This window comes from Coregonus clupeaformis, chromosome 13, assembly GCF_020615455.1.
Source record: "Coregonus clupeaformis isolate EN_2021a chromosome 13, ASM2061545v1, whole genome shotgun sequence".
Classification (NCBI taxonomy): Eukaryota; Metazoa; Chordata; class Actinopteri; order Salmoniformes; family Salmonidae; genus Coregonus; species Coregonus clupeaformis.
The window spans coordinates 56,825,872-56,850,511 of record NC_059204.1 but is presented as its reverse complement, the minus strand read 5'-3'; the positions used below and the strand labels follow the sequence as shown (position 1 = coordinate 56,850,511).

The following is a 24,640-nucleotide window of genomic DNA, read 5'->3' as shown; positions in this document are numbered from 1 at the left end:
ATCAACAGACCACCAACCTACTACCCTGAGACAAGGCTGAGTAAAGCCCACGAAGATCTCCTCCACTGCACGAGCCCGAGGGAGCGACATCTAGTGGAAAGCCTTCCCAAAAGAGTGGAGGCTGTTATAGCAGCAAGGGGGGACCAACTCTATATTAATGCCCATGATTTTGGAATGAGATGTTCGACGAGCAGGTGTCCACATACTTTTGGTCATATAGTGTACATAAGTAGATACATAACCAGCAGTCTATGGTCTAGCTACTGGTATACTCACCACCACTGATTGGTCAATCCGTATAAGGATTTCCAGTCTGAAACGGTCGTGATCCTTTGATTTGAACACTTTGGGGGCGATGAAACAACGGAGCCACATTCAATCTGGCCCGGGTTATCCGGGAGTAGTTTGAACCGGGTGAAAAGTGATGGCATTCGTTTTGGAACCGGGCTGCCTCCTGGGCGTGAGCCAGGTGCCCTGCTCTGGCCGACGGTGAGGTTGGCTCAAAACAAAAGTGACGTAATCAAGCAAGTGGAGTGATGAGTAGTATTCTGTATTTTCACATGCGAAAGTGATTGCTTTTGATAAAAATGCGTTATCTGCCTTCCCAATGAAAACTAGTTTGAAAACTAGCAGGCGGTTCAGGGGAGCAGCGACACTTGAGAAGCCCTGTACAAACCTCCTGTAGTACGAGGCCAGGCCCAGGAAGCTCTTCAGCTGTTGCTGGTCGGTGGGGGTGGGCCAGTCTCAGACAGCCCCCACTTTGTCCTCCATGGTACTGATACCCTCCTCCCCCACTTGGTGGCCCAAGAAGGACACCTCTCTCCTCATAAAGTGGCACTTCTCAGGGTGGAGCTTCAGGCCTGCGGCAGCCACCCTCTCCAGCACACGCCGTAGCGCCCCCAAGGCTGACTGGAAGGAGCTGCCTTGGGCCAGGATGTTGACGAGGTATACCAGACACTCCTGTCGGAGTATGCCATACAGCACCCTGTCCATCAAACGCTCAAAAGTAGCTGGAGCATTGCACAGGCCGAAGCACAGGACCTTGAACTGCCAGTGTCCTCTGTAAGTGGAGAACGCAGTTTTGGCTCTGGCCTCTGGGGAGAGGGGCACCTGCCAGTAGCCACTGCAGAGGTCTAGTGAGGAGAACCAGGAGGACCCCCTAACCAGGTCCAGCGACTCATCGGTGCGTGGTATGGGGTATGAGTCCTTCCTGGTTACCTCATTCAGCCACCTGTAGTCCGCACAGAACCTCAGCTTGCCCCCCTTCTTTGGAACCATGATGACTGGTGCCGCCCAGGGGCTGTCTGAGGGCTCGATGAAGTCTGCCCGCTGCATCTCCAACACAGCCTTGTCTGCCGCCTCCTGGTGTGCCAGCAGGATACGGCGGGGACACCTGTGTCGATCTCATGCTGCACCAGATGAGTCTGACCCACCTCTTCCTCACTCAGAGCAAAGCTGTCTCTGAACTCAAACAGCAACTGCCAAAACCGTTCCTGCTGCTCGGGGTCAAGACCAACACAGTTCCTCCCCCTCACTGCAGACAGTGTCCTCTCCTCTCCCATCTGGGGTAGCTGGGCTGGGGGGGTGTGGCCCGGGCTCACGGAGGGATGTGTCATGGAGGTAGCTGGGGGAATGTAACACACAGCCGTAGGTGACAGAGGGGCTGGGAAAAAGTCACACACAGATGTGGGGGAGGGGGGGGCAGCCATGAGTCTCTGCTGCTTTAACTGTTGGAGTAAGGGGTTGTTAGGTTGTGTGAATGTGACATTAGGGGGGGCTATGGTGACTCCCTGGAAGCTCAGTGTGCCCCTATTTAGGTCTAACTGGCAGCCTGTGCTCCTAAGAAAGTCCAACCCCAGGATACAAGGGTCCTGCACAGCCGCCACCCACACAGGATGACGCACAGTCCTGCCCCCTACTGTCATTATTCCCTTCCCTTTCATGGGTGCAAGTGAGGTGGATTTTTTAGTGAACTATGAGATAAAACGGAGTTAATCACGAACATATAGTTACAATTCTCTGTTGCTAGGCAATAACTTAATTGGGTCATTTCGCTGTGTGTGTGTGAAGTGTCCCGTGTAGCTCAGTTGGTAGAGCATGGCGCTTGCAACGCCAGGGTTGTGGGTTCGATTCCCACGGGGGACCAGTATAAAGAAAAAAATATGTATGCACTCACTAACTGTAAGTTGCTCTGGATAAGAGTGTCTGCTAAATGACTACAATGTAAGTGGGTAGCTGACCTAGGGTCAAATTGCTCGCTCTTAACTTATCAGAGACTGAAACCAGACTGTTGCCTAATGCATCTCTCCTCAGTGAACCTGTCATGTCCAACAATCAATCTTCAGGTCAAGCTGGGGTTGAACAGAGTTTAAACTAAACATGAGTGTTTTTGCAAGATAAGGGATTGATTGATTGTATTACTATTGATTCTGAACTGAATAAAAGTTTCATTTAGCCGCCATCATAGACAAAGGAAGTGGGCGGAGCGATAGAGAGCGGGAAACTGAAGAGTGAGGGGTTTTGAGCTAGAAGGGATGAGAATGGGACTATATACAGTGGGGAGAACAAGTATTTGATACACTGCCGATTTTGCAGGTTTTCCTACTTACAAAGCATGTAGAGGTCTGTAATTTTTTATCATAGGTACACTTCAATTGTGAGAGACGAAATCTAAAACAAAAATCCAGAAAATCACATTGTATGGTTTTTAAGTAATTAATTTGCATTTTATTGCATGACATAAGTATTTGATACATCAGAAAAGCAGAACTTAATATTTGGTACAGAAACCTTTGTTTGCAATTACAGCGATCATACGTTTCCTGTAGGTCTTGACCAGGTTTGCACACACTGCAGCAGGGATTTTGGCCCACTCCTCCATACAGACCTTCTCCAGATCCTTCAGGTTTTGGGGCTGTCGCTGGGCAATACAGACTTTCAGCTCCCTCCAACGATTTTCTATTGGGTTCACGTCTGGAGACTGGCTCCATTCTTCTCTAATAAAAAATCTCTCTCCCTAATTTCTGAATCACACTACTAGACCAGTGGTTCCCAAACAGGGGTACTAGGACCCCTGGGGGTACTTGGCCTATCCATAGGGGGTACTTGAGAAGACTCATGAGACCATAGGCTTACTGGTAAAATGCACATTAGGGGGGTACTTCAGGGGTACTCCAGGCAGAGAAAAATGATGTTGGTGGTACAGTAAACTAAAAAGGTTGGGAACCACTGTACTAGACTATGCTTCGCAGGGGGAGGGGCAGGTTGCCTACACACGCACACACACTGGCAAAGATGTTCAGCTGGCAGGCATTTATTCATTTTTTATTTAATGTAGTAAAAATATCAAAATAAATGTACATTAAGCTGTAATATATGTTGATTTATAATGTTAAGGGGTTTTAACTATTATCTGGCTAAAAGTTTTGGTTAAAAAAAAAATCGATAATTTTAAAAAGCCGGCTGGTCAAAAAGACACAATTTTCAATGGTCCCATAATTATAAATCCACAAACGATTTGGCTCTACAGGAATTTTATAACTAGAAATCATCCATCCATAGAGTAGGTGTACATTTTATTTAAACGTGAAAGTGAATGCAAAATTGTTGATAAGCTTAAAAACAGTGTCAAGTTTATTATCAATTGACTGCTAATTCTATGGGCTGCAGCTCTTGAAACTTTGGTCTCTCTGTGTTGTTAACAACTCTCCTCTGTCTCCCACAATTTTTCATGCAGAAATCTCTGAAGTTTTCTCCCACAAAGAAGAAAAGGAACGGGTCCAGGCAGCTGTTCCCCGCTGCAAGACAGAGCGTTACGACGGCAGCCTTCCGAATCCTCTGGAGGTAGCTGCAAGAATCCTCACAGCCATTTAGTTGAGCATTCCGCTCTGCTGCCAGGAAGAGGGTTCGCACCACATGATAGGGCAGGAAGCAGATCAGGAAGATGCAGAGACTGAGGATGACGAGGGCACAAGACTTCCTTCTAGAGGGCTTCCTCATCCCCTCCACCCCAGCCCTACACTGCCTCAGGCTGAGCAGAACACACACGTAGCAGACAGAGATGACAGTGAAAGGCAGGGCGAAGCCCACCACCAGGGCAGCACGGTTCAGGAGGATGATGGTGCCCAAGCTGCTGCCCAGCTCCAGACAGCGGGTCCGCTCTTCCCCCTCCTGGATAGTCCCAATACTCAGAAGGGGTGCAGAGGCCAGGGACACAAAGATCCAGATGAGTAGACACCCTCCCCAGCCACAGGATCCACCCTCCAGACTCATGAACGTGTAGGGGAGTGATACAGCCAGGTAGCGGATGACACACAGGGCCAGCAGGAAGTAGACAGAGCCATACATGTTGATATAGAATACGTAGGAGACCAGGCGGCAGGTGAGGTCCCCAAATGGCCAATGGGAGTCCAGCAGGTAGTATGCTGCCTTGAGGGGCAGAGAGCACACCAGCATGAGGTCAGACAACAACAGGTTCACCATGTACAGGTTGACTGTGGTGATACTCCTCCTGCTCCTGTACATCCTCAGAAACACCCAGAGGGAGGCGCTGTTGGCTATCAGGCCCAGGAAGAAGATGAGCAGGTACGCAGCAGGAAACACGCTGCGCTTGAAGCTGTCGATGGGACAATCACATGTCAGATTACTCATCCCTGACTCCAGACTCATATTGTCTGTGCCTCCAGTGAGACCTGTGAATAAAGGGAGGGAGACACAGGTATGGAAAATGTACTGCACGTGCTGGAAGGTAAAAAGACAGCATAGAAAGACTGAAAACTGAATACTAACACTACATTTATATTGAAGCATTTCATTACGGTCCTCTCCTCTTCCGATACTGCCTGTATACATTTTTACAGCCGCTAGAGAGGCATAAATAGACGGCATAAATATTCACTTTACTATCAGATGTTGTGGTTACTTTATAAAACTGACCAACAATATGCGTGATAGAAAAAGACAGGTTTACTAATGGGTCATTTTCAATCCATGTAAAAATCAAACAAAAATTGCCAGAGCCACTTTATGGAAAGATTTTTCACATTATATTAAAGGTAGACTTATCGATATGACGTAGATGCAGAAAGTAAACAGCATAGTGGGTCAATTTCTGCAACAACTAAGCGTGAGGCTCAACTTCTCCTCTGTTTTGGTGCCGTGGCTACCACGCTCAATTTCTAGTACAACCAAAATAAACATGAGAAACTTGACAGTACCTCTCTCTGTGGTCCAATACTGTTGCATACTTGTCATCAGTCCAGTGAACCCTGTTGAATCAGTCTTCTGATGGCCGTGTCCACTGAGAGATGTGTGTTTGAACTATGTTTAGAGGAAGCCAAAGAGAAATGAGTGCATTCACTTTACCTCTACAATGCCTTCAGTGTTCACTCAGGGCGTGACTTCCTCTGCTGTTTTACAATTCTACCACTCTGCTGCTCTCAAAGTCCAAATGTTCCTAATTTCCTATTGTAAACAATTCACTGAGACTATTCAACTGCTATGCAAAGCAAATTTTTGTTCAATTATGTTTTTATGACGAGGCTGTGGCTTTGGAGAAGTTAAGATAACATTTGATATATGGTTGAGACTGTTTATAAATTGAATTAATATACAGTTGTCATTCTGTGGGGAAGACGTGCTGTAGGAAGGTCTCTCTCCACTACGCACCGTCTCTTGCCAATTCGTGCTCATTCATTGTTTACCCTTTGTTTCTCAATTCCCCTTTGTGGCCTCCTGTAGCTCAGTTGGTAGAGCATGGCGTTTGCTATGCCAGGGTTGTGGGTTCGATTCCCACGGGGTGCCAGTATGAAACATTTATGCACTCACTAACTGTAAGTCGCTCTGGATAAGAGCGTCTGCTAAATGACTAAAATGTAAATACAGTGATGATAAAGATGAGCAAAAAATACTGTATAAATTATACAAATACTGAGCTACAGTGGGGTCCGCAATTAATGGATCCCTTGATAAAGATGAGAGAAAAAGACTGTATAAAGCCAGTATGATGGTTTGTGGTCAGGCTAAAAAGATAAAGTGGGCGGTGCGTAGGAGAAAAATAGAGAATTCAAAAGGTACTTGCACTCAAACCATGATAAGGAATAATGAAAAGGAATAGCCCGAGATGCAAAAATAATATACTTAATTTAATCCATGTAAGGTGCTAAAAATAAAACAAAATAGACTGTATAAAATAAATAATACATATACTGAGCTATATTATATGTAACAACAAAAAAAAGTACTTATACAATTGCTCAGAGAAAGAGATTTAGTTTAACAAGTAATTTAAAAAAAATCTAAAAATGATTGGATCCCGTTTTCAATACTCCAGCACACTCCCCTTGCGAGGATAACGACACAGAGCCTTTTTCTAAAATGTTTTATGACATTGGAGAAAACATTGGGAGGGATCTTAGACCATTCCTCCATGCAGAATCTTTCCAGATCCTTGATATCCTTCGTCTGCGCTTATGGACATGGACTTCCCTCTTCAATACAAACTACAGGTTTTCAATGAGGTTCAAGTCCGGAAACAATTAATTATTTATTTGTGGATTTTGATGTGTGCTTGGGGTTATTGTCTTGCTGGAAGATCTATTTTCAGCCAAGTTTCAGCCTCCTGGCAGAGGCAACCAGGTTTTTGGTTAAAATGTCCTAGGGCCTCATTTATCCAAGGTGCATGCGCACAAAAAAATACTCTAAAACTTGCGTGCGCCAGTTTTCCCTCAAAGGTTGGTATTTATAAATGTTGAACTTGACAGGAAAGTGTGCGTATCTACAGGCAAATCTCAAACCATGGGTAGGCACAACATAGTGGTTAATAAACTTTATTGCAAGCAAATATTGTTATTTTTGGGGAAATTGAGTTGTTTGATGCACAGGAATTATAATAATGGTAGGCTAATAAAAACATTAAAAAGGTAGGCCTAATGATAAAACATATGCATTTTCCGTTGTTAATCGCGTAGCAGCATGTCGCCTAATATACAGTAGGCTGTTTATTTTACTTTTAGGCCTAAATAATAATCATATTGCATGTCTCTCCTTTTCTGACATGACTGGTTTATTCCCGCTACACAACAAATATTAGGCTACTTATCCATCGCTCAATAGCCAACCATGCTCAAAAGTAAATAGACCGGTACCCTCCCACTGGGCAGAGACATCAGTTCAACGTCTTGTTTTGATTTACATTTGGTTGAGATGTCAACAAACGTGTATTCAACAACAACAAAAAATCACCAGGTCATTGGATTTAGGAAAAAAATACAAAATGCTCTTACGTTGATGACTTTTTGGAAATCCAATTAGTTTCCCAGGTTGATTTAATGTCATCATATTGATTGTTTGGGTTCAAATGCCGTACCCACTGGGCACAGACGTCAATTCAATGTCTATTCCACGTTGCTTCAATGTAATTTTGTTGAAATGATGTGGAAACAACATTGATTTAACCAGCGTGTGCCCAGTGGGTTCATTCAACCAGTTTTTACCCAGTGATTTGATATATTATGATCCATATTAGACAACGCCAATGGCAACAGTTAGTCTTACTGGGGTCCAACACGTAATGAAAAAGACATTACAGACAAAATACTTTACATACATTTAAAAACATGCAGTGTGCATCTATCAGTTACACATACAGTACCAGTCAAACGTTTGGACACACCTACTCATTCCAGGGTTTTCCTTTATTTTTTACATTGTAGAATAATAGTGAAGACATCAAAACTATCATGTAGGAACCAAAAAAGTGTTAAACAAATCAAAATATATTTGAGATTTGAGATTCTTCAAAGTAGCCACCTTTTGCCTTGATAACAGCTTTGCACACTCTTGGCATTCTCTCAACCAGTTTCATGAGGTAGTCACCTGGAATGCATTTCAATTAACAGGTGTGCCTTCTTAAAAGTTAATTTGTGGAATTTCTTTCCTTAATGCGTTTGAGCCAATCAGTTGTGTTGTGACAAGGTAGGGTTGGTATACAGAAGATAGCCTTATTTGGTAAAATACCAAGTCCATTAAACGGCAAGAACAGCTCAAATAAGCAAAGAGAAACGACAGTCCATCATTACTTCAATCCGGAAAATTAGCAAAAAAACGCTATGATGAAACTGGCTCTCATGAGGACCGCCACAGGAAAGGAAGACCCAGTGTTACCTCTGCGGCAGAGGATAAGTTCATTAGTTACCAGCCTCAGAAATTGCAGCCCAAATAAATGCTTCCCAGAGTTCAAGTAACAGACACATCTCAACATCAACTGTTCATAGGAGACTGCGTGAATCAGGCCTTCATGGTCGAACAGCATTCTGCAGCGATACGCCATCCCATCTGGTTTGCGCTTGCTGGGACTATAATTTGTTTTTCAACAGGACAATGACCCAACACACCTCCAGGATGTGTAAGGGTTATTTGACCAAGAAGGAGAGTGATGGAGTGCTGCATCAGATCACCTGGCCTCTACAATCACCTGTCCTCAACCCAATTGAGATGGTTTGGGATGAGTTGGACCGCAGAGTGAAGGAAAAGCAGCCAACAAGTGCTCAGTATATGTGGGAACTCCTTCAAGACCGTTGGAAAAGCATTCCATGTGAAGCTGGTTGAGAGAATGCCAAGAGTGTGCAAAGCTGTCATCAAGGCAAAGGGTGGCTACTTTGAAGAATATAAAATATATTTTGATTTGTTTAACACTTTTTTGGTTACTACATGATTCCATATGTGTTATTCCATCATTTTGTTGTCTTCACTATTATTCTACAATGTAGAAAATAGTCAAAATAAACAAAAACCCTTGAAAGAGTAGGTGTTTCCAAACTTTTGACTGGTACTGTACGTCAGTACATTTACATTTACATTTACGTCATTTAGCAGACGCTCTTATCCAGAGCGACTTACAAATTGTACATACATACACCAAGTAGGTCACATGGGGGAGAGGCGTTGTGCCGTGAGGTGTTGCTTTATTTGTTTTATGAAACCAGGTTTGCTGTGCACTTGCGCTATATGAGATGGAAGGGAGTTCCATGCACTCGTGGCTCTGTATAATACTGTACGTTTGTATGAATTTGTTCTGGACCTGGGGACTGTGAAAAGACCCCTGGGGGCATGTCTGGTGGGGTAAGTGTGTGTGTCAGTGCTGTGTGTAAGTTGACTATGCAAACTATTTGGAATTTCCAGAGTGGACATCCCTGCCCAGCAGAAAAATCAAATTAGCATAATACAATATCCCCATAAAAATCTGTCCGTTTAGCTAGAGATATGTTTTTTTTGTTGCATTGGATGCATCTCAATCCACCGCAGCCGCAGATGTCGCACTTCTGCATCTGTGGTGAAAGGTGACAGAGCTAAAGCGGTGTTTATCATACCGTAAGACATCCTGTCTGTATTGTCCGAATGGTTTGGCCTACAAACTATTATGACCCCTATATGGAAAGATGAGACGCTCATGAACACCATGGTGTTCTCCATTTTTGCTACGACCCCCACAAGCGTCTTGGGACTCGTCTGAAGTAGGTACAGCCGATCTGCCAACTTTTGTCTGTAGCGTCCGAACAGTTTCGGCTACACATTAATATGAGGTGAGACTCTCACGAACATGTACATGTCAGTTGTTTTGCTCTAGGACGCCCATAGGCCTCTCAAGACTTGTCTGAAGGTCCCCCGGTACCACTTGAAAAAATTAATGGAAGTACTGTATGTATGGAGACTGTTTAGTGCCATAAATAAGGGGGTTAAATACATGTAAATATATATATATATATATATATATATATATATATATATATATATATATATATATATATATATATATACATACAGTGGGGAGAACAAGTATTTGATACACTGCCGATTTTGCAGGTTTTCCTACTTACAAAGCATGTAGAGGTCTGGAATTTTTATCATAGGTACACTTCAACTGTGAGAGACAGAATCTAAAACAAAAATCCAGAAAATCACATTGTATGATTTTTAAGTAATTAATTTGCATTTAATTGCATGACATAAGTATTTGATACATCAGAAAAGCAGAACTTAATATTTGGTACAGAAACCTTTGTTTGCAATTACAGAGATCATACGTTTCCTGTAGGTCTTGACCAGGTTTGCACACACTTCAGCAGGGATTTTGGCCCACTCCTCCATACAGACCTCCTCCAGATCCTTCAGGTTTCGGGGCTGTCGCTGGGCAATACGGACTTTCAGCTCCCTCCAAAGATGTTCTATTGGGTTCAGGTCTGGAGACTGGCTAGGCCACTCCAGGACCTTGAGATGCTTCTTACGGAGCCACTCCTTAGTTGCCCTGGCTGTGTGTTTCGGGTCGTTGTCATGCTGGAAGACCCAGCCACGACCCATCTTCAATGCTCTTACTGAGGGAAGGAGGTTGTTGGCCAAGATCTCGCGATACATGGCCCCATCCATCCTCCCCTCAATACGGTGCAGTCGTCCTGTCCCCTTTGCAGAAAAGCATCCCCAAAGAATGATGTTTCCACCTCCATGCTTCACGGTTGGGATGGTGTTCTTGGGGTTGTACTCATCCTTCTTCTTCCTCCAAACACGGCGAGTGGAGTTTAGACCAAAAGCTCTATTTTTGTCTCATCAGACCACATGACCTTCTCCCATTCCTCCTCTGGATCATCCAGATGGTCATTGGCAAACTTCAGACGGGCCTGGACATGCGCTGGCTTGAGCAGGGGGACCTTGCGTGCGCTGCAGGATTTTAATCCATGACGGCGTAGTGTGTTACTAATGGTTTTCTTTGAGACTGTGGTCCCAGCTCTCTTCAGGTCATTGACCAGGTCCTGCCGTGTAGTTCTGGGCTGATCCCTCAATTTCCTCATGATCATTGATGCCCCACGAGGTGAGATCTTGCATGGAGCCCCAGACCGAGGGTGATTGACCGTCATCTTGAACTTCTTCCATTTTCTAATAATTGCGCCAACAGTTGTTGCCTTCTCACCAAGCTGCTTGCCTATTGTCCTGTAGCCCATCCCAGCCTTGTGCAGGTCTACAATTTTATCCCTGATGTCCTTACACAGCTCTCTGGTCTTGGCCATTGTGGAGAGGTTGGAGTCTGTTTGATTGAGTGTGTGGACAGGTGTCTTTTATAAAGGTAACGAGTTCAAACAGGTGCAGTTAATACAGGTAATGAGTGGAGAACAGGAGGGCTTCTTAAAGAAAAACTAACAGGTCTGTGAGAGCCGGAATTCTTACTGGTTGGTAGGTGATCAAATACTTATGTCATGCAATAAAATGCAAATTAATTACTTAAAAATCATACAATGTGATTTTCTGGATTTTTGTTTTAGATTCCGTCTCTCACAGTTGAAGTGTACCTATGATAAAGATTACAGAACTCTAAATGCTTTGTAAGTAGGAAAACCTGCAAAATCGGCAGTGTATCAAATACTTGTTCTCCCCACTGTATACACACAGTGGGGGAAAAAAGTATTTAGTCAGCCACCAATTGTGCAAGTTCTCCCACTTAAAAAGATGAGAGAGGCCTGTAATTTTCATCATAGGTACACGTCAACTATGACAGACAAATTGAGAAATTCTTTTCCAGAAAATCACATTGTAGGATTTTTTATGAATTTATTTGCAAATTATGGTGGAAAATAAGTATTTGGTCACCTACAAACAAGCAAGATTTCTGGCTCTCACAGACCTGTAACTTCTTCTTTAAGAGGCTCCTCTGTCCTCCACTCGTTACCTGTATTAATGGCACCTGTTTGAACTTGTTATCAGTATAAAAGACACCTGTCCACAACCTCAAACAGTCACACTCCAAACTCCACTATGGCCAAGACTAAAGAGCTGTCAAAGGACACCAGAAACAAAATTGTTGACCTGCACCAGGCTGGGAAGACTGAATCTGCAATAGGTAAGCAGCTTGGTTTGAAGAAATCAACTGTGGGAGCAATTATTAGGAAATGGAAGACATACAAGACCACTGATAATCTCCCTCGATCTGGGGCTCCACGCAAGATCTCACCCCGTGGGGTCAAAATGATCACAAGAACGGTGAGCAAAAATCCCAGAACCACACGGGGGGACCTAGTGAATGACCTGCATAGAGCTGGGACCAAAGTAACAAAGCCTACCATCAGTAACACACTACGCCGGCAGAGACTCAAATCCTGCAGTGACAGACGTGTCCCCCTGCTTAAGCCAGTACATGTCCAGGCCCGTCTGAAGTTTGCTAGAGTGCATTTGGATGATCCAGAAGAGGATTGGGAGAATGTCATATGGTCAGATGAAACCAAAATATAACTTTTTGGTAAAAAGTCAACTCGTCGTGTTTGGAGGACAAAGAATGCTGAGTTGCATCCAAAGAACACCATACCTACTGTGAAGCATGGGGGTGAAAACATCATGCTTTGGGGCTGTTTTTCTGCAAAGGGACCAGGACGACTGATCCATGTAAAGGAAATAATGAATGGGGCCATGTATCGTGAGATTTTGAGTGAAAACCTCCTTCCATCAGCAAGGGCATTGAAGATGAAACGTGGCTGGGTCTTTCAGCATGACAATGATCCCAAACACACCGCCCGGGCAACAAAGGAGTGGCTTCGTAAGAAGCATTTCAAGGTCCTGGAGTGGCCTAGCCAGTCTCCAGATCTCAACCCCATAGAAAATCTTTGGAGGGAGTTGAAAGTCTGTGTTGCCCAGCGACAGCCCCAAAACATCACTGCTCTAGAGGAGATCTGCATGGAGGAATGGGCTAAAATACCAGCAACAGTGTGTGAAAACCTTGTGAAGACTTACAGAAAACGTTTGACCTGTGTCATTGCCAACAAAGGGTATATAACAAAGTATTGAGAAACTTTTGTTATTGACCAAATACTTATTTTCCACCATAATTTGCAAATAAATTCATTAAATATCCTACAATGTGATTTTCTGGATTTTTCTTTCTCATTTTGTCTGTCATAGTTGACGTGTACCTATGATGAAAATTACAGGCCTCTCTCATCTTTTTAAGTGGGAGAACTTGCACAATTGGTGGCTGACTAAATACTTTTTAGTCAGCCACCATATATATATATACACATACACACACACACACATCTCTATATATATACACAGTTGAAGTCGAAAGTTTACATACACCTTAGCCAAATACATTTAAACTCAGTTTTTCACAATTCCTGACATTTAATCCTAGTAAAAATTCCCTGTCTTAGGTCAGTTAGGATCACCACTTTATTTTAAGAATGTGAAATGTCAGAATAATAGTAGAGAGAATTATTTATTTAAGCTTTTATTCTTTCATCACATTCCCAGTGGGTCAGAAGTTACATACACTCAATTAGTATTTGGTAGCATTGCCTTTAAATTGTTTAACTTGGGTCAAACATTTCGGGTAGCCTTCCACAATAAATTGGGTGAATTTTGGCCCATTCCTCCTGACAGAGCTGATGTAACTGAGTCAGGTTTGTAGGCTTCCTTGCTTGCACTCGCTTTTTCAGTTCTGCCCACAAATGTTCTATAGGATTGAGGTCAGGGCTTTGTGATGGCCACTCCAATACCTTGACTTTGTTGTCCTTAAGCCATTTTGCCACAACTTTGAAAATATGCTTATAGTCATTGTCCATTTGGAAGACCCATTTGCAACCAAGCTTTAACTTCCTGACTGATGTCTTGAGATGTTGCTTCAATATATCCACATCATTTTCCTTCCTCATGATACCATCTATTTTGTGAAGTGCACCAGTCCCTCCTGCAGCAAAGCACCCTCACAGCATGATGCTGCCACCCCCGTGCTTCACGGTTGAGATGGTGTTCTTCGGCTTGCAAGCTCCCCCTTTTTCCTCCAAACATAACAATGGTCATTATGGCCAAACAGTTAAATTTTTGTTTCATCAGACCAGAGGACATTTCTCCAAAAAGTACGATCTTTATCCCCATGTGCAGTTGCAAACCGTAGTCTGGCTTTTTTTATGGCGGTTTTGGAGCAGTGGCTTCTTCCTTGCTGATTTGCACTTTTCGCACCAAAGTACGTTCATCTCTAGGAGACAGAACGCGTCTCCTTCCTGAGCAGTATGACCGTTGCGTGGTCCCATGGTGTTTATATTGCGTACTATTGTTTGTACAGCTGAACGTGGTACCTTCAGGCGTTTGGAAATTGCTCCCAAGGATGAACTTCTTTTCTGAGGTCTTGGCTGATTTCTTTTGATTTTCCCATGATGTCAAGCAAAGAGGCACTGAGTTTGAAGGTAGGCCTTGAAATACATCCACAGGTACACCTCCAATTGACTCAAATGAGGTCAATTAGCCTATCAGAAGCTTCTAAAGCCATGACATCATTTTCTGGAATTTTCCAAGCTGTTTAAAGGCACAGTCAACTTAGTGTATGTAAACTTCTGACCCACTGGAATTGTGATACAGTGAATTATAAGTGAAATAATCTGTCTGTAAACAATTGTTGGAAAAATTACTTGTGTCATGCACAAATTAACCGACTTGCCGAAACTATAGTTTGTTAAAAATAAATTTGTGGAGTGGTTGAAAGTGTATGTAAACTTCCGACTTCAACTGTATATGTTTCCTGATCTTTCTTATATCTCTCAGATATAGGACAGACACTTAAGAACAAACTTCTTTCATATTTTTTGGGGGGGCTATCTGTTGTTCCATGCAGTGAATATGTTATTCAATGCGTTTGTATGGGCTAATAGCAGTAAGGCCAAATACAAATGTTAATCAAATAATTTAATATTTCTGGGTGATACTTCAAGGGGTCTTACAATTCAAAATCAAATAGCAAAATTATCCTTGGTATGACCTTCTTAAAACAATTCCATATAGCTTAGTAGAGCCCCCCCTCCCCCAGCTTAGACAGGCCTTAGACTGTAATGGGTTAATGCTTCTTATAAAAGCAAGAAGTGATGCAGTCAGTCTTTCCTCAACTCTCAGCCAAGAGACTGGCATGCATAGTATTAATATTAGCTCTCTGATTACAGTGAAGAGCAAGACGTGCCGCTCGGTTCTGGGCCAGCTGCAGCTTAACTAGGTCTTTCTTTGCATACCTGACCATATAACTGGACAATAATAAAGATAAGATAAAACTAGAGCCTGCAGGACTTGCTTTGTGGAGTTAGGTGTCAAAAAAGCAGAGCATCTCTTGATCACGGTCAGACCACTCCCCATCTTTACAACCATTACATCAATATGTTTTAACCATGACAGTTTACAATCTAAGGTAACACCAAGTAATTTATTCTCCTCAACTTGTTCAACAGCCACACCATTCTTTACCAGATTCGGCTGAGGTTAGAATTTAGAGAATGATTTGTACCAAATACAATGCTCTTAGTTTTAAAGATGTTCTGGACCAGTTTATTACTGGCCACCCATTCCAAAACTGACTGCAACTCTTTAAGAGTTTCAAGGACTTCATTAGCTGTGGTTGCTGATGCGTATATGGTTGAATCATCAGCATACATGGACAAACATGCTTTGTTTAATGCCAGTGGCAGGTCATTGGTAAAAATAGAAAAGAGTAGAGGGCCTAGAGATCTGCCCTGTGGTACACCACACTTTACATGTTTAACATTAGAGAAGCTTCCATTAAAGAAAACCCTTTTGAGTTCTATTAGATAGATAGTTCTGAATCCACGATATGGCAGAGGTTGAAAAGCCATAACACATACGTTTTCAACAACAGGTTATGGTCAATAATATCAAAGGCTGCACTGAAATGTAACAGTACATCTCTCACAATATTTGTATTATACATTTATTTCAACCAATCATCAGTCATTTTTTTCAGTGCAGTACATGTTGAGTGCCCTTCTCTATAAGCATGCTGAAAGTCTGTTGTTCATTTGTTTACAGAGAAATAGCATTGTACTTGGTCAAACACAATTTTTTCCAACAGTTTGCTAAGAGCTGGCAGCAAGCTGATAGGTCTGCTGTTAGAACCAGTAAAGGCTGCTTTAACACTCTTGGGTAGCGGAATGATTTTGGCTTCCCTCCAGGCTTGAGGACAAACACTTTTCTCTAGGCCCAGATTAAAGATATGACAGATAGGAGAAGCTATAGAGTCAGCTACCATCCTCAGTAGCTTTCCATCTAAGTAGTCAATGCCAGAAGGTTTGCCATTATTGATCGATAAATCATTTATTCACCTCTCCCACACTAATTTTACGAAATTCAACCTTACAATGCTTTTGTTTCATATTAGTAAATTTTTTTATGCATGAATACGATGGCTCACTGTTCGTTGTTGGCATTCCCTGCCCAAGTTTGCCAATTAAGTAATCATTAAAATAGTTGGCAACATCAAATGGTTTTGTGATAAGCCAGCTGATATGATGAAAGATGGAGTTGAATTCGTCTTTCTGCCCATAATTTAAAGTACTCCAGTTCCCCCCATTTATATCATTGATATTGGCTTCATAATACAGTTTCTTCTTCTTTTTGTTGAATTTAGTCACATCATTTCTCAATTTGCAGTAAGTCAGCCAGTCAGATGAGCAGCCAGACTTATTAGCCACTCCTTTTGCCCCATCTCTTTCAACCATATAGTTTTTCCAATTCCTCATCAATCCATGAAGCCTTAACAGTTCTAATAGGCAGTTTCTTAACAGGTGCATGTTTATCAATAATTGGAAGCAGCAATTTCATAAATTCATCAAGTGCAGCATCTGGACGCTCCTTAATCACAAGGCAGGACGAGCAACTACAGGAGATCAGATGTAACACTGAACACACACAAAAAAAAAACTATACCATCATTATTTAGGCTTTTAAACAGACACTAGATGGGGTAGTTTTATTGAAGAGTTTCTCTTTTAATTATGTAAGATGCACTGCAATTTAGTTGTAGTTATTGTAAACTGCCAAAGTGCGTCATTGTGGCTAATATATTTGTGTAAATAAACATCTATCTATCTATCTATCTATCTATCTATCGGCTCTGACCCGTTTTCTTCTGTTTGATTAAACCTTTTTGTAGCATCAGTTTAGCCTCCGCTCTGCACAAAAGTAAAACCAAAACTGCTGAGCGCAAACACTTATTCTCATGAACAATATCTCTCCAATCCTATAACCCACACTATTTTTATGACTTGAATCTGTGTTGTTTGCTGAGAGAGGATGTATCAGAGGATATGTTGAAGTGATTCAGTACCTCACTAACAGTGACATTTACTCCAAACATTACAAATTAAGTATTTTTTAAATTACTTAAATAAAAGTACCAAAAAGTAGCAATCATTATTAGCATCTTATTTTAAGGCATATGCCTGGTAATTTCTCACTGTAACCATAAAATAAAGTGTAACGATCAAAGCAAAAAATCCACCATAAAAAAGACCACAACATTTTAGACAATGGTAAAAAGAAAACTGTTTTGTGAACATATTTTTATTATAGCATCAGAGAAACAGACAATTATACCATTAATCACGTAGGAAAACCTTTTCCAAGGCAGAATATTTATTTAAAGCCCCCATGCAGTGTTTAAGTTAATAAATCAACACTGTATGTCTAATAAATCACTTTGTTTATATCATGAAAATAACTCCAAATATATTTTGTATAATTTATTTCCCTGAGCCTCATTTTGCCATTGAAAAGCTCAGTCTGATCGTGTGGGTGTGTTGATACAAATATAAATATATTTACATACACAGCCCTGGAAATATATAAAAACAGGAAAATCACAAATTTTGACTGCACTGCCCCTTTAACATAATACCTTTGCTAAAGAACATAATAATAAAAATAATAAGGTGGGTGCTTACATTTGTCCTATTTCACACATGTACAAGTGTGTATTATACACATTTGTGAATTGGAAATTAATTTTTTGCATATCCCACTCTCCCTTTGACACCCTCGGAGAGTGAGGTCACAGCCAGGGATCAGCCATTATTGACGGCAAGGGCACAGACCTAGTCGGCTCGGGGATTCGAACCAGCGACCTTTCGGTTATTGGCCCAACGCTGTTAACCACTAGGCTACCTGCCACCACATCCATTCATTTTCAATGTAAAATAAAGGAAATCCTTAACGGAAATGTTTTGTCTGTCACCCCTTTGGGGGGAGTAAGTACCCTCTATAGTTACTGTGGTTAGACTAGAGTGTCCTCTAGTGGAACAGGGGACTGAGGCTGGAGACGTCTCTCCTGACTCACTGCATGGGTTTCTTAACCAAGTCTGTCAAGGCTGGTGTCTGATTGGTGACCGTGGCAGTCTGTGTCACTTCAGTTTTTCTACTGGTCAAAATGGTCTGGATGCACATTGTGAGCTGTCGAGGGGAGTAAGGGAAAGATGCAGGGTTAAGTAGTTACAAGTTACAAAGGAATATCAAAAGCAGAAAGAAAATTAGAACAACAATGTTGTTGTTGACAATTGAAGCTTACTGATTGTTGTTTTGCGAGAAGGTCATGATATATGGCCTGTCTTCGCTCCCGCTCTAGGTCATTGCTGGTTTTCCAGGTCTGGGCCAGGGCTCTAACCTGCTTCTCATCTAGACTTGGGTTACCTTGCCACTGTAAAAACACAAGTCACATGTCATTGTAATGCACATTCAATTTTTTTCCACACATTACTTCAGGGAGGCATAAGTGTAATATGAAAGATTATTATTATCATATTAATGTTATATAATACGAGGGACTAACCAAGCGCAACACATAGTCATCCAGGGAGAGGTTCTTTAAGGAATGCAGGGACTTGATGGCCTCGCTGACCTTGTCACGGCTGGCATTAATCATGTTCTGTCATTCAGGAGAGAGACACATTCAAATGTTGATGTGAGAGGCATCTATCTATTGAGAGATAATCCCAAACATAAACTTTAGAGATAAGCAACTGATTTCCACACAAGTCTGGTGGTGAGACGGGGCTAATACCTTCAGCTGCTCATTAGTCTTCTTGTACAGGGATGACAGACTGTTGTTGGCCATACGAGAGGTGGAGGGGCTGGGAACGTTGGTGCTGCTGTGTTCTGCATTGTTCAAGATGAATGCACCCTTCGTAGAGGAGAGACAAACATACACCTGTTTTTACACATCATACATATATCATTACTACTTTACTTCTTGATAAACAAGAGTTCAAGTAAGGATGTTGAATTGACTCAAAACCATAGTCTCTCAACGTTTACAGGCAAGAGCAGAAGAGAGAAAGACTACTACAGGCTGCTCACCACTGTCTATGAAAACGTATGTAGCTGTCTTGTCAGAGAATGTGTGTAATGTATAGTAGTTCTGCTTTACCTCTGCCTCATACTCAGCCCAGGCAGCTTTGCGGTCGGCCTCACTGAGCTCCTCCTCCTCTTTGTGGTCCAGCAGGGACTCGTGTTCGTGGTAGCAGACAATCTGCTCCTTACAGCTCTGCAGCAGCTCTGCCAGGACCATGTCCTGGGAAACAGACACACAATGTCACTCGCTACTGTTGAAGATAAAATACTAATTCACCCTTCACCAAGTTATGCCCCAGAATTTTGGTCAACCAATCGCAGCGCTCCAATGGATAGAAACTGTCGTCGTGTCCGACACCTCGGACAAGCTCACATTTAAATCACATGAAAGCCAATAAGGGCTATGGCAAAAACAGAGTTCTTATTTATTTACTTACTTTTTTATGGCTAAATAATTGAACAATCTACCAGGAGTACTTGCTACTGTGATTTCTGAAATGCAGAGCTTGTTGAAGTATTTTTCGAATCCGAAATTATACTTTTGTTACATTGTTTGCTAGCTCAGCTGGTTAGCTAGCTCTCAGTCTCATTGACTACCAAACGTTTCTAACACTAGTCTCCTGGTAGTCTTTTTAATTTCATAGTGTATTAGAAACACAGTTTGAGATTATTGTGAGGGGATTTCTTGAATGGGGAATTGGGCTTCTCGGGAAAATGATGTCAGAGGTTGCAACAGTGACCAGGGGGGGCGGGGCTTAGCGAAGGGTCAATTGAGAATCTAATGGTCTTGTGTGTTTAATTTGTAGCTCTGTTCACCTTGGGCAGCAGGGGTGTGGTCCTCTTGCTCTTCTTCTCAGAGTTGGGGTCATCCAGCAGGTCTGGCTCAAACATGTAAAGCTCCGTCAGTTCAAACAGAGTGAAGTGTCTCTGTATCTGCTGCTGGTCCACCACCCGGAACGACAGAGACTGCTTGGCCACCTGCCGGTCGTAGATCTTCTCCTCCATGGTGCCCTGGAAATAATCAACAATTTAATATCAGTGATTACAGAATTAGTTACATCCAAAATTGTCACCCATGATAAAGATGAGCAAAAAATACTAAAATAAATTATACAAATACTGAGCTATATTGTACTAATACAATTGCTCTGAGAAAAATAATTAAGTAATTAAAAAAAAAATCTGTGTCAACATTATTGGCACCCCTGTTTTCAATACTTTGTGCACCCTCCCATTGTGAGGATAACAGCACTTAACCTTTTTCTGTAATGTTTTATGAGATTGAAGAACACATTGGGAGGAGTCTTAGACCATTCCTCCATACATAATCTTTCCAGATCCTTGATATCCTTCGGTCTGCGCTTATGGACTGCCCTCTTCAATTCAAACCACAGGTTTGAGATGGCCAATGCCAAAATGTTGATTTTTCAATTAACCATTTCTTTATGGATTTTGATGTGTGCTTGGGGTCATTGTCTTGCTGGAAGATCCACTTGCGGCCAAGTGTCAGCTTCCTGGCAGAGGTAACCAGGTTTTTGGCTAAAATGTCCTGATACTTGGTAGAGTTCATGATGCCGTGGACCTTAAAGGCATCAGCATGCTTCAGTTCGGCTGGCGCTTAGCCGACCTCAGCTAGCTGAACCAAACAAGTGTGGTCACATACTCCCTTAAAAGACCTTCGCTTGAAAAATGAGAAAAAAGCGGCAATAGTACTGTTTGTCCATTTTGAGATGCCGTAGCCAGTATACACTTTACAAAATAGTCAGAATTAATCTATCTCAAGAAATCACAATTTCGCATCTGACTAGGATGTTTGGTGCAATATTTCTCAAGTGAAAAAATGAGTCGTCTCTCGTCGAATGACAACAGGCACTTAATTGAAGAATACCTACTGTTGACCAAACGCTGACGAGGGGGCGTAGACTTCGGCTACCGACTTTGGCTTGCCTCGAGAAAAAAATGTGTACTCGAAAGAACACTTGCCGAAGTCCAAGACGAACAAAAACGTCACAAAATGTTGTCATAATATATGCACAAACTGTTTCGTCTGGGGAGCATGCGGGCGCCATAACAAGTGCCTCAGGACCAGTGGAAACAAAACAGCCCCATAAGATCAAAGATCCACCCCCATATTTTACAGTATGTATGAGCTCTATTTTCGTCTCATCTGACCATAGCACCTGGTTCCAATACAACAAGGCCGTTTAGCAAACTCTGAGCGTTAACATTTGTTGGTTACTCTCAATAAAGGCTTTTTTATGACAACCCTTCCAAATAGCCTATTGACATGGAGGTGGCGTGTAATTGTAGATTTGGAGACATGGTGACCCCAAGATGCAACCAAGTTCTCAGATCTCCAACTGTGGCCCTTCGACTTTTCTGTGTCTCCTGAACCATCTTCCTCACTGTGCGTGGGGACAAGATACACTTGGGTCCTCTACCAGGAAAGTTTACCACTGTACCAGTGGCGTTAAACTTCTTAATTGTTGCCCTAATAGTGAGTGATATATTTGGTTTATTACTAAAAAATCAACAACCATTTGTCTCTTTTCATTTGCCAGTCCCCATGCTGATGGATGACAAATGGATTTTACATTGTTGGATTCTAGCTTGAAATATACTTATTCATGTTACCATACTAGAACTTATTGATTACTTTACATGTATAAGGAATGTATAGGTTGGTGTCAATGAAGGGTGAATAGGAACTTGGTGTATAGAAAGTTCCTGAGTGAGACAAGGGGAAGTGCAGAAAGTTCAAATTCTGTTCCATGTTGTAAAGAGGGAGGCAAAGGGCAATAGTCAGTTCTTGATAGGGCAGGACAGCTTTTCCACATTTTGTTATGTTAGTCTTATTCTAAAATAGATGAAATTATTTTTTCCACCTCATCAATTTACACACAATACCCCATAATGACAAAGCGAAAACAGGTTTTTTGAAATGTTTGCAAATTTATATAAACAACTAAACAGAAATACCTTATTTACATAAGTATTCAGACCCTTTGCTATGAGACTCGAAATTGAGCTCAGGTGCATCCTGTTCCCATTGATCATCCTTGAGATGTTTCTACAACTTGATTAGAGTCCACCTGTGGTAAATTCAATTGAATGGACATGATTTGGAAAGGCACACACCTGTCTACAGTGGGGGAAAAAAGTATTTAGTCAGCCACCAATTGTGCAAGTTCTCCAACTTAAAAAGATGAGAGGCCTGTAATTTTCATCATAGGTACACGTCAACTATGACAGACAAAATGAGAAAGAAAATTCAAAAGAATCACATTGTAGGATTTTTTATGAATTTATTTGCAAATTATGGTGGAAAATAAGTATTTGGTCAATAACAAAAGTTTCTCAATACTTTGTTATATACCCTTTGTTGGCAATGACACAGGTCAAACGTTTTCTGTAAGTCTTCACAAGGTTTTCACACACTGTTGCTGGTATTTTGGCCCATTCCTCCATGCAGATCTCCTCTAGAGCAGTGATGTTTTGGGGCTGTCGCTGGGCAACACGGACTTTCAACTCCCTCCAAAGATTTTCTATGGGGTTGAGATCTGGAGACTGGCTAGGCCACTCCAGGACCTTGAAATGCTTCTTACGAAGCCACTCCTTCGTTTCCTGGGCGGTGTGTTTGGGATCATTGTCATACTGAAAGACCCAGCCACGTTTCATCTTCAATGCCCTTGCTGATGGAAGGAGGTTTTCACTCAAAATCTCACGATACATGGCCCCGTTCATTCTTTCCTTTACACGGATCAGTCGTCCTGGTCCCTTTGCATTTCCACCCCCATGCTTCACAGTAGGTATGGTGTTCTTTGGATGCAACTCAGCATTCTTTGTCCTCCAAACACGACAAGTTGACTTTCTACCAAAAATATATATTTTGGTTTCATCTGACCATATGACATTCTCCCAATCCTCTTCTGGATCATCCAAATGCACTCTAGCAAACTTCAGATGGGCCTGGACATGTACTGGCTTAAGCAGGGGGACACGTCTGGCACTGCAGGATTTGAGTCCCTGGCGGCGTAGTGTGTTACTGATGGTAGGCTTTGTTACTTTGGTCCCAGCTCTCTGCAGGTCATTCACTAGGTCCCCCCGTGTGGTTCTGGGATTTTTGCTCACCGCTCTTGTGATCATTTTGACCCCACGGGGTGAGATCTTGCGTGGAGCCCCAGATCGAGGGAGATTATCAGTGGTCTTGTATGTCTTCCATTTCCTAATAATTGCTCCCACAGTTGATTTCTTCAAACCAAGCTGCTTACCTATTGCAGATGCAGTCTTCCCAGTCTGGTGCAGGTCTACAATTTTGTTTCTGGTGTCCTTTGACAGCTCTTTGGTCTTGGCCATAGTGGAGTTTGGAGTGTGACTGTTTGAGGTTGTGGACAGGTGTCTTTTATACTGATAACAAGTTCAAACAGGTGCCATTAATACAGGTAACGAGTGGAGGACAGAGGAGCCTCTTAAAGAAGAAGTTACAGGTCTGTGAGAGCCAGAAATCTTGCTTGTTTGTAGGTGACCAAATACTTATTTTCCACCATAATTTGCAAATAAATTCATTAAAAATCCTACAATGTGATTTTCTGGAGAAAAAAAATCTCAATTTGTCTGTCATAGTTGACGTGTACCTATGATGAAAATTACAGGCCTCTCTCATCTTTTTAAGTGGGAGAACTTGCACAATTGGTGGCTGACTAAATACTTTTTCCCCCACTGTATATAAGGTCCCACAATTGACAGTGCATGTCAGAGCAAAAACCAAGCCATGAGGTCGAAGGAATTGTCTGTAGAGCTCCAAAACAGGATTGTGTCGAGGCACATATCTAGGGAAGGGTACCAAAATATTACTGCAGCATTGAAGGTCGCCAAGAACACAGTGGCCTCCATCATTCTTAAATGGAAGAAGTTTGGAACCACCAAGACTCTTCCTAGCGCTGGCCGCCCGGCCAAACTGAGCAATCGGGGAGAAGGGCCTTGGTCAGGGAGGTGACCAAGAACCCGATGGTCACTGACAGAGCTCCAGAGTTCCTCTGTGGAGATGGCAGAACCTTCCAGAAAGACAACCATCTCTGCTGCACTGCACCAATCAGCCTTTATGGTAGAGTGGCCAGAAGGAAGCCATTCTTCAGTAAAAAGCATGACAGCCCGCTTGGAATCTGCCAAAAGGCACCTAAAGACTCTCAGACCATGAGAAACAACATTCTCTGGTCTGATGAAACCAATATTGAACTTTTTGGCCTGAATGCCAAGCGTCACATCTGGGGGAAACCTGGCACCATCCCTACGGTGAAGCATGGTGGTGGCAGCATCATGCTGTGGGGATGTTTTTCAGCGGCAGGGACTGGGACACTAGCCAGGATTGAGGGAAAGATGAATGGAGCAAAGTGCAGAGAGATCCTTGATGAAAACCTGCTCCAGAGCGCTCAGGACCTCAGACTGGGGCGAAGGTTCACCTTCCAACAGGACCACGACCCTAACC

At 42.4% G+C, this 24,640-nt stretch overlaps 2 protein-coding genes across 3 annotated transcripts in view; both read right to left on the bottom strand.

Annotated features, from left to right (window-relative positions):
* Positions 1-3,281: 3,281 nt before the first annotated feature.
* On the bottom strand, positions 3,282-5,353 carry LOC121580357 (cysteinyl leukotriene receptor 2). Its single transcript, XM_041895408.1, has 2 exons — positions 5,217-5,353; positions 3,282-4,691 (listed from the first exon to the last, which is right to left on the bottom strand). Exons 1-2 carry the CDS (start codon positions 5,251-5,253, stop codon positions 3,640-3,642), a joined length of 1,089 nt encoding a protein of 362 aa, XP_041751342.1. The 5' UTR covers positions 5,254-5,353; the 3' UTR covers positions 3,282-3,639.
* A 12,554-nt stretch (positions 5,354-17,907) lies between these two features.
* Positions 17,908-24,640, bottom strand: part of LOC121579957 (transcriptional regulator ATRX) — a 55,356-nt gene continuing 48,623 nt past the window's right edge. For both annotated transcript variants that reach the window (XM_041894974.2, XM_041894975.2), the window contains 6 exons: positions 19,972-20,166; positions 19,232-19,375; positions 18,866-18,985; positions 18,635-18,730; positions 18,374-18,502; positions 17,908-18,258 (listed from right to left, as the gene is read on the bottom strand). In XM_041894974.2, the coding sequence (XP_041750908.1) occupies positions 18,142-18,258; positions 18,374-18,502; positions 18,635-18,730; positions 18,866-18,985; positions 19,232-19,375; positions 19,972-20,166 (801 nt within the window). In that variant the 3' untranslated portion in view covers positions 17,908-18,141. The remainder of the gene's footprint in view (positions 18,259-18,373; positions 18,503-18,634; positions 18,731-18,865; positions 18,986-19,231; positions 19,376-19,971; positions 20,167-24,640) is intronic.

Bases quoted from the DNA above. Each gene is read 5' to 3' on its own strand.
- LOC121580357 (XM_041895408.1), bottom strand. From the start codon at position 5,253: ATGACAAGTATGCAACAGTATTGGACCACAGAGAGAG. The intron at 4,692-5,216 runs GTACTGTCAAGT...CTTTATTCACAG, and splicing joins GTATTGGACCACAGAGAGAG to GTCTCACTGGAGGCACAGAC.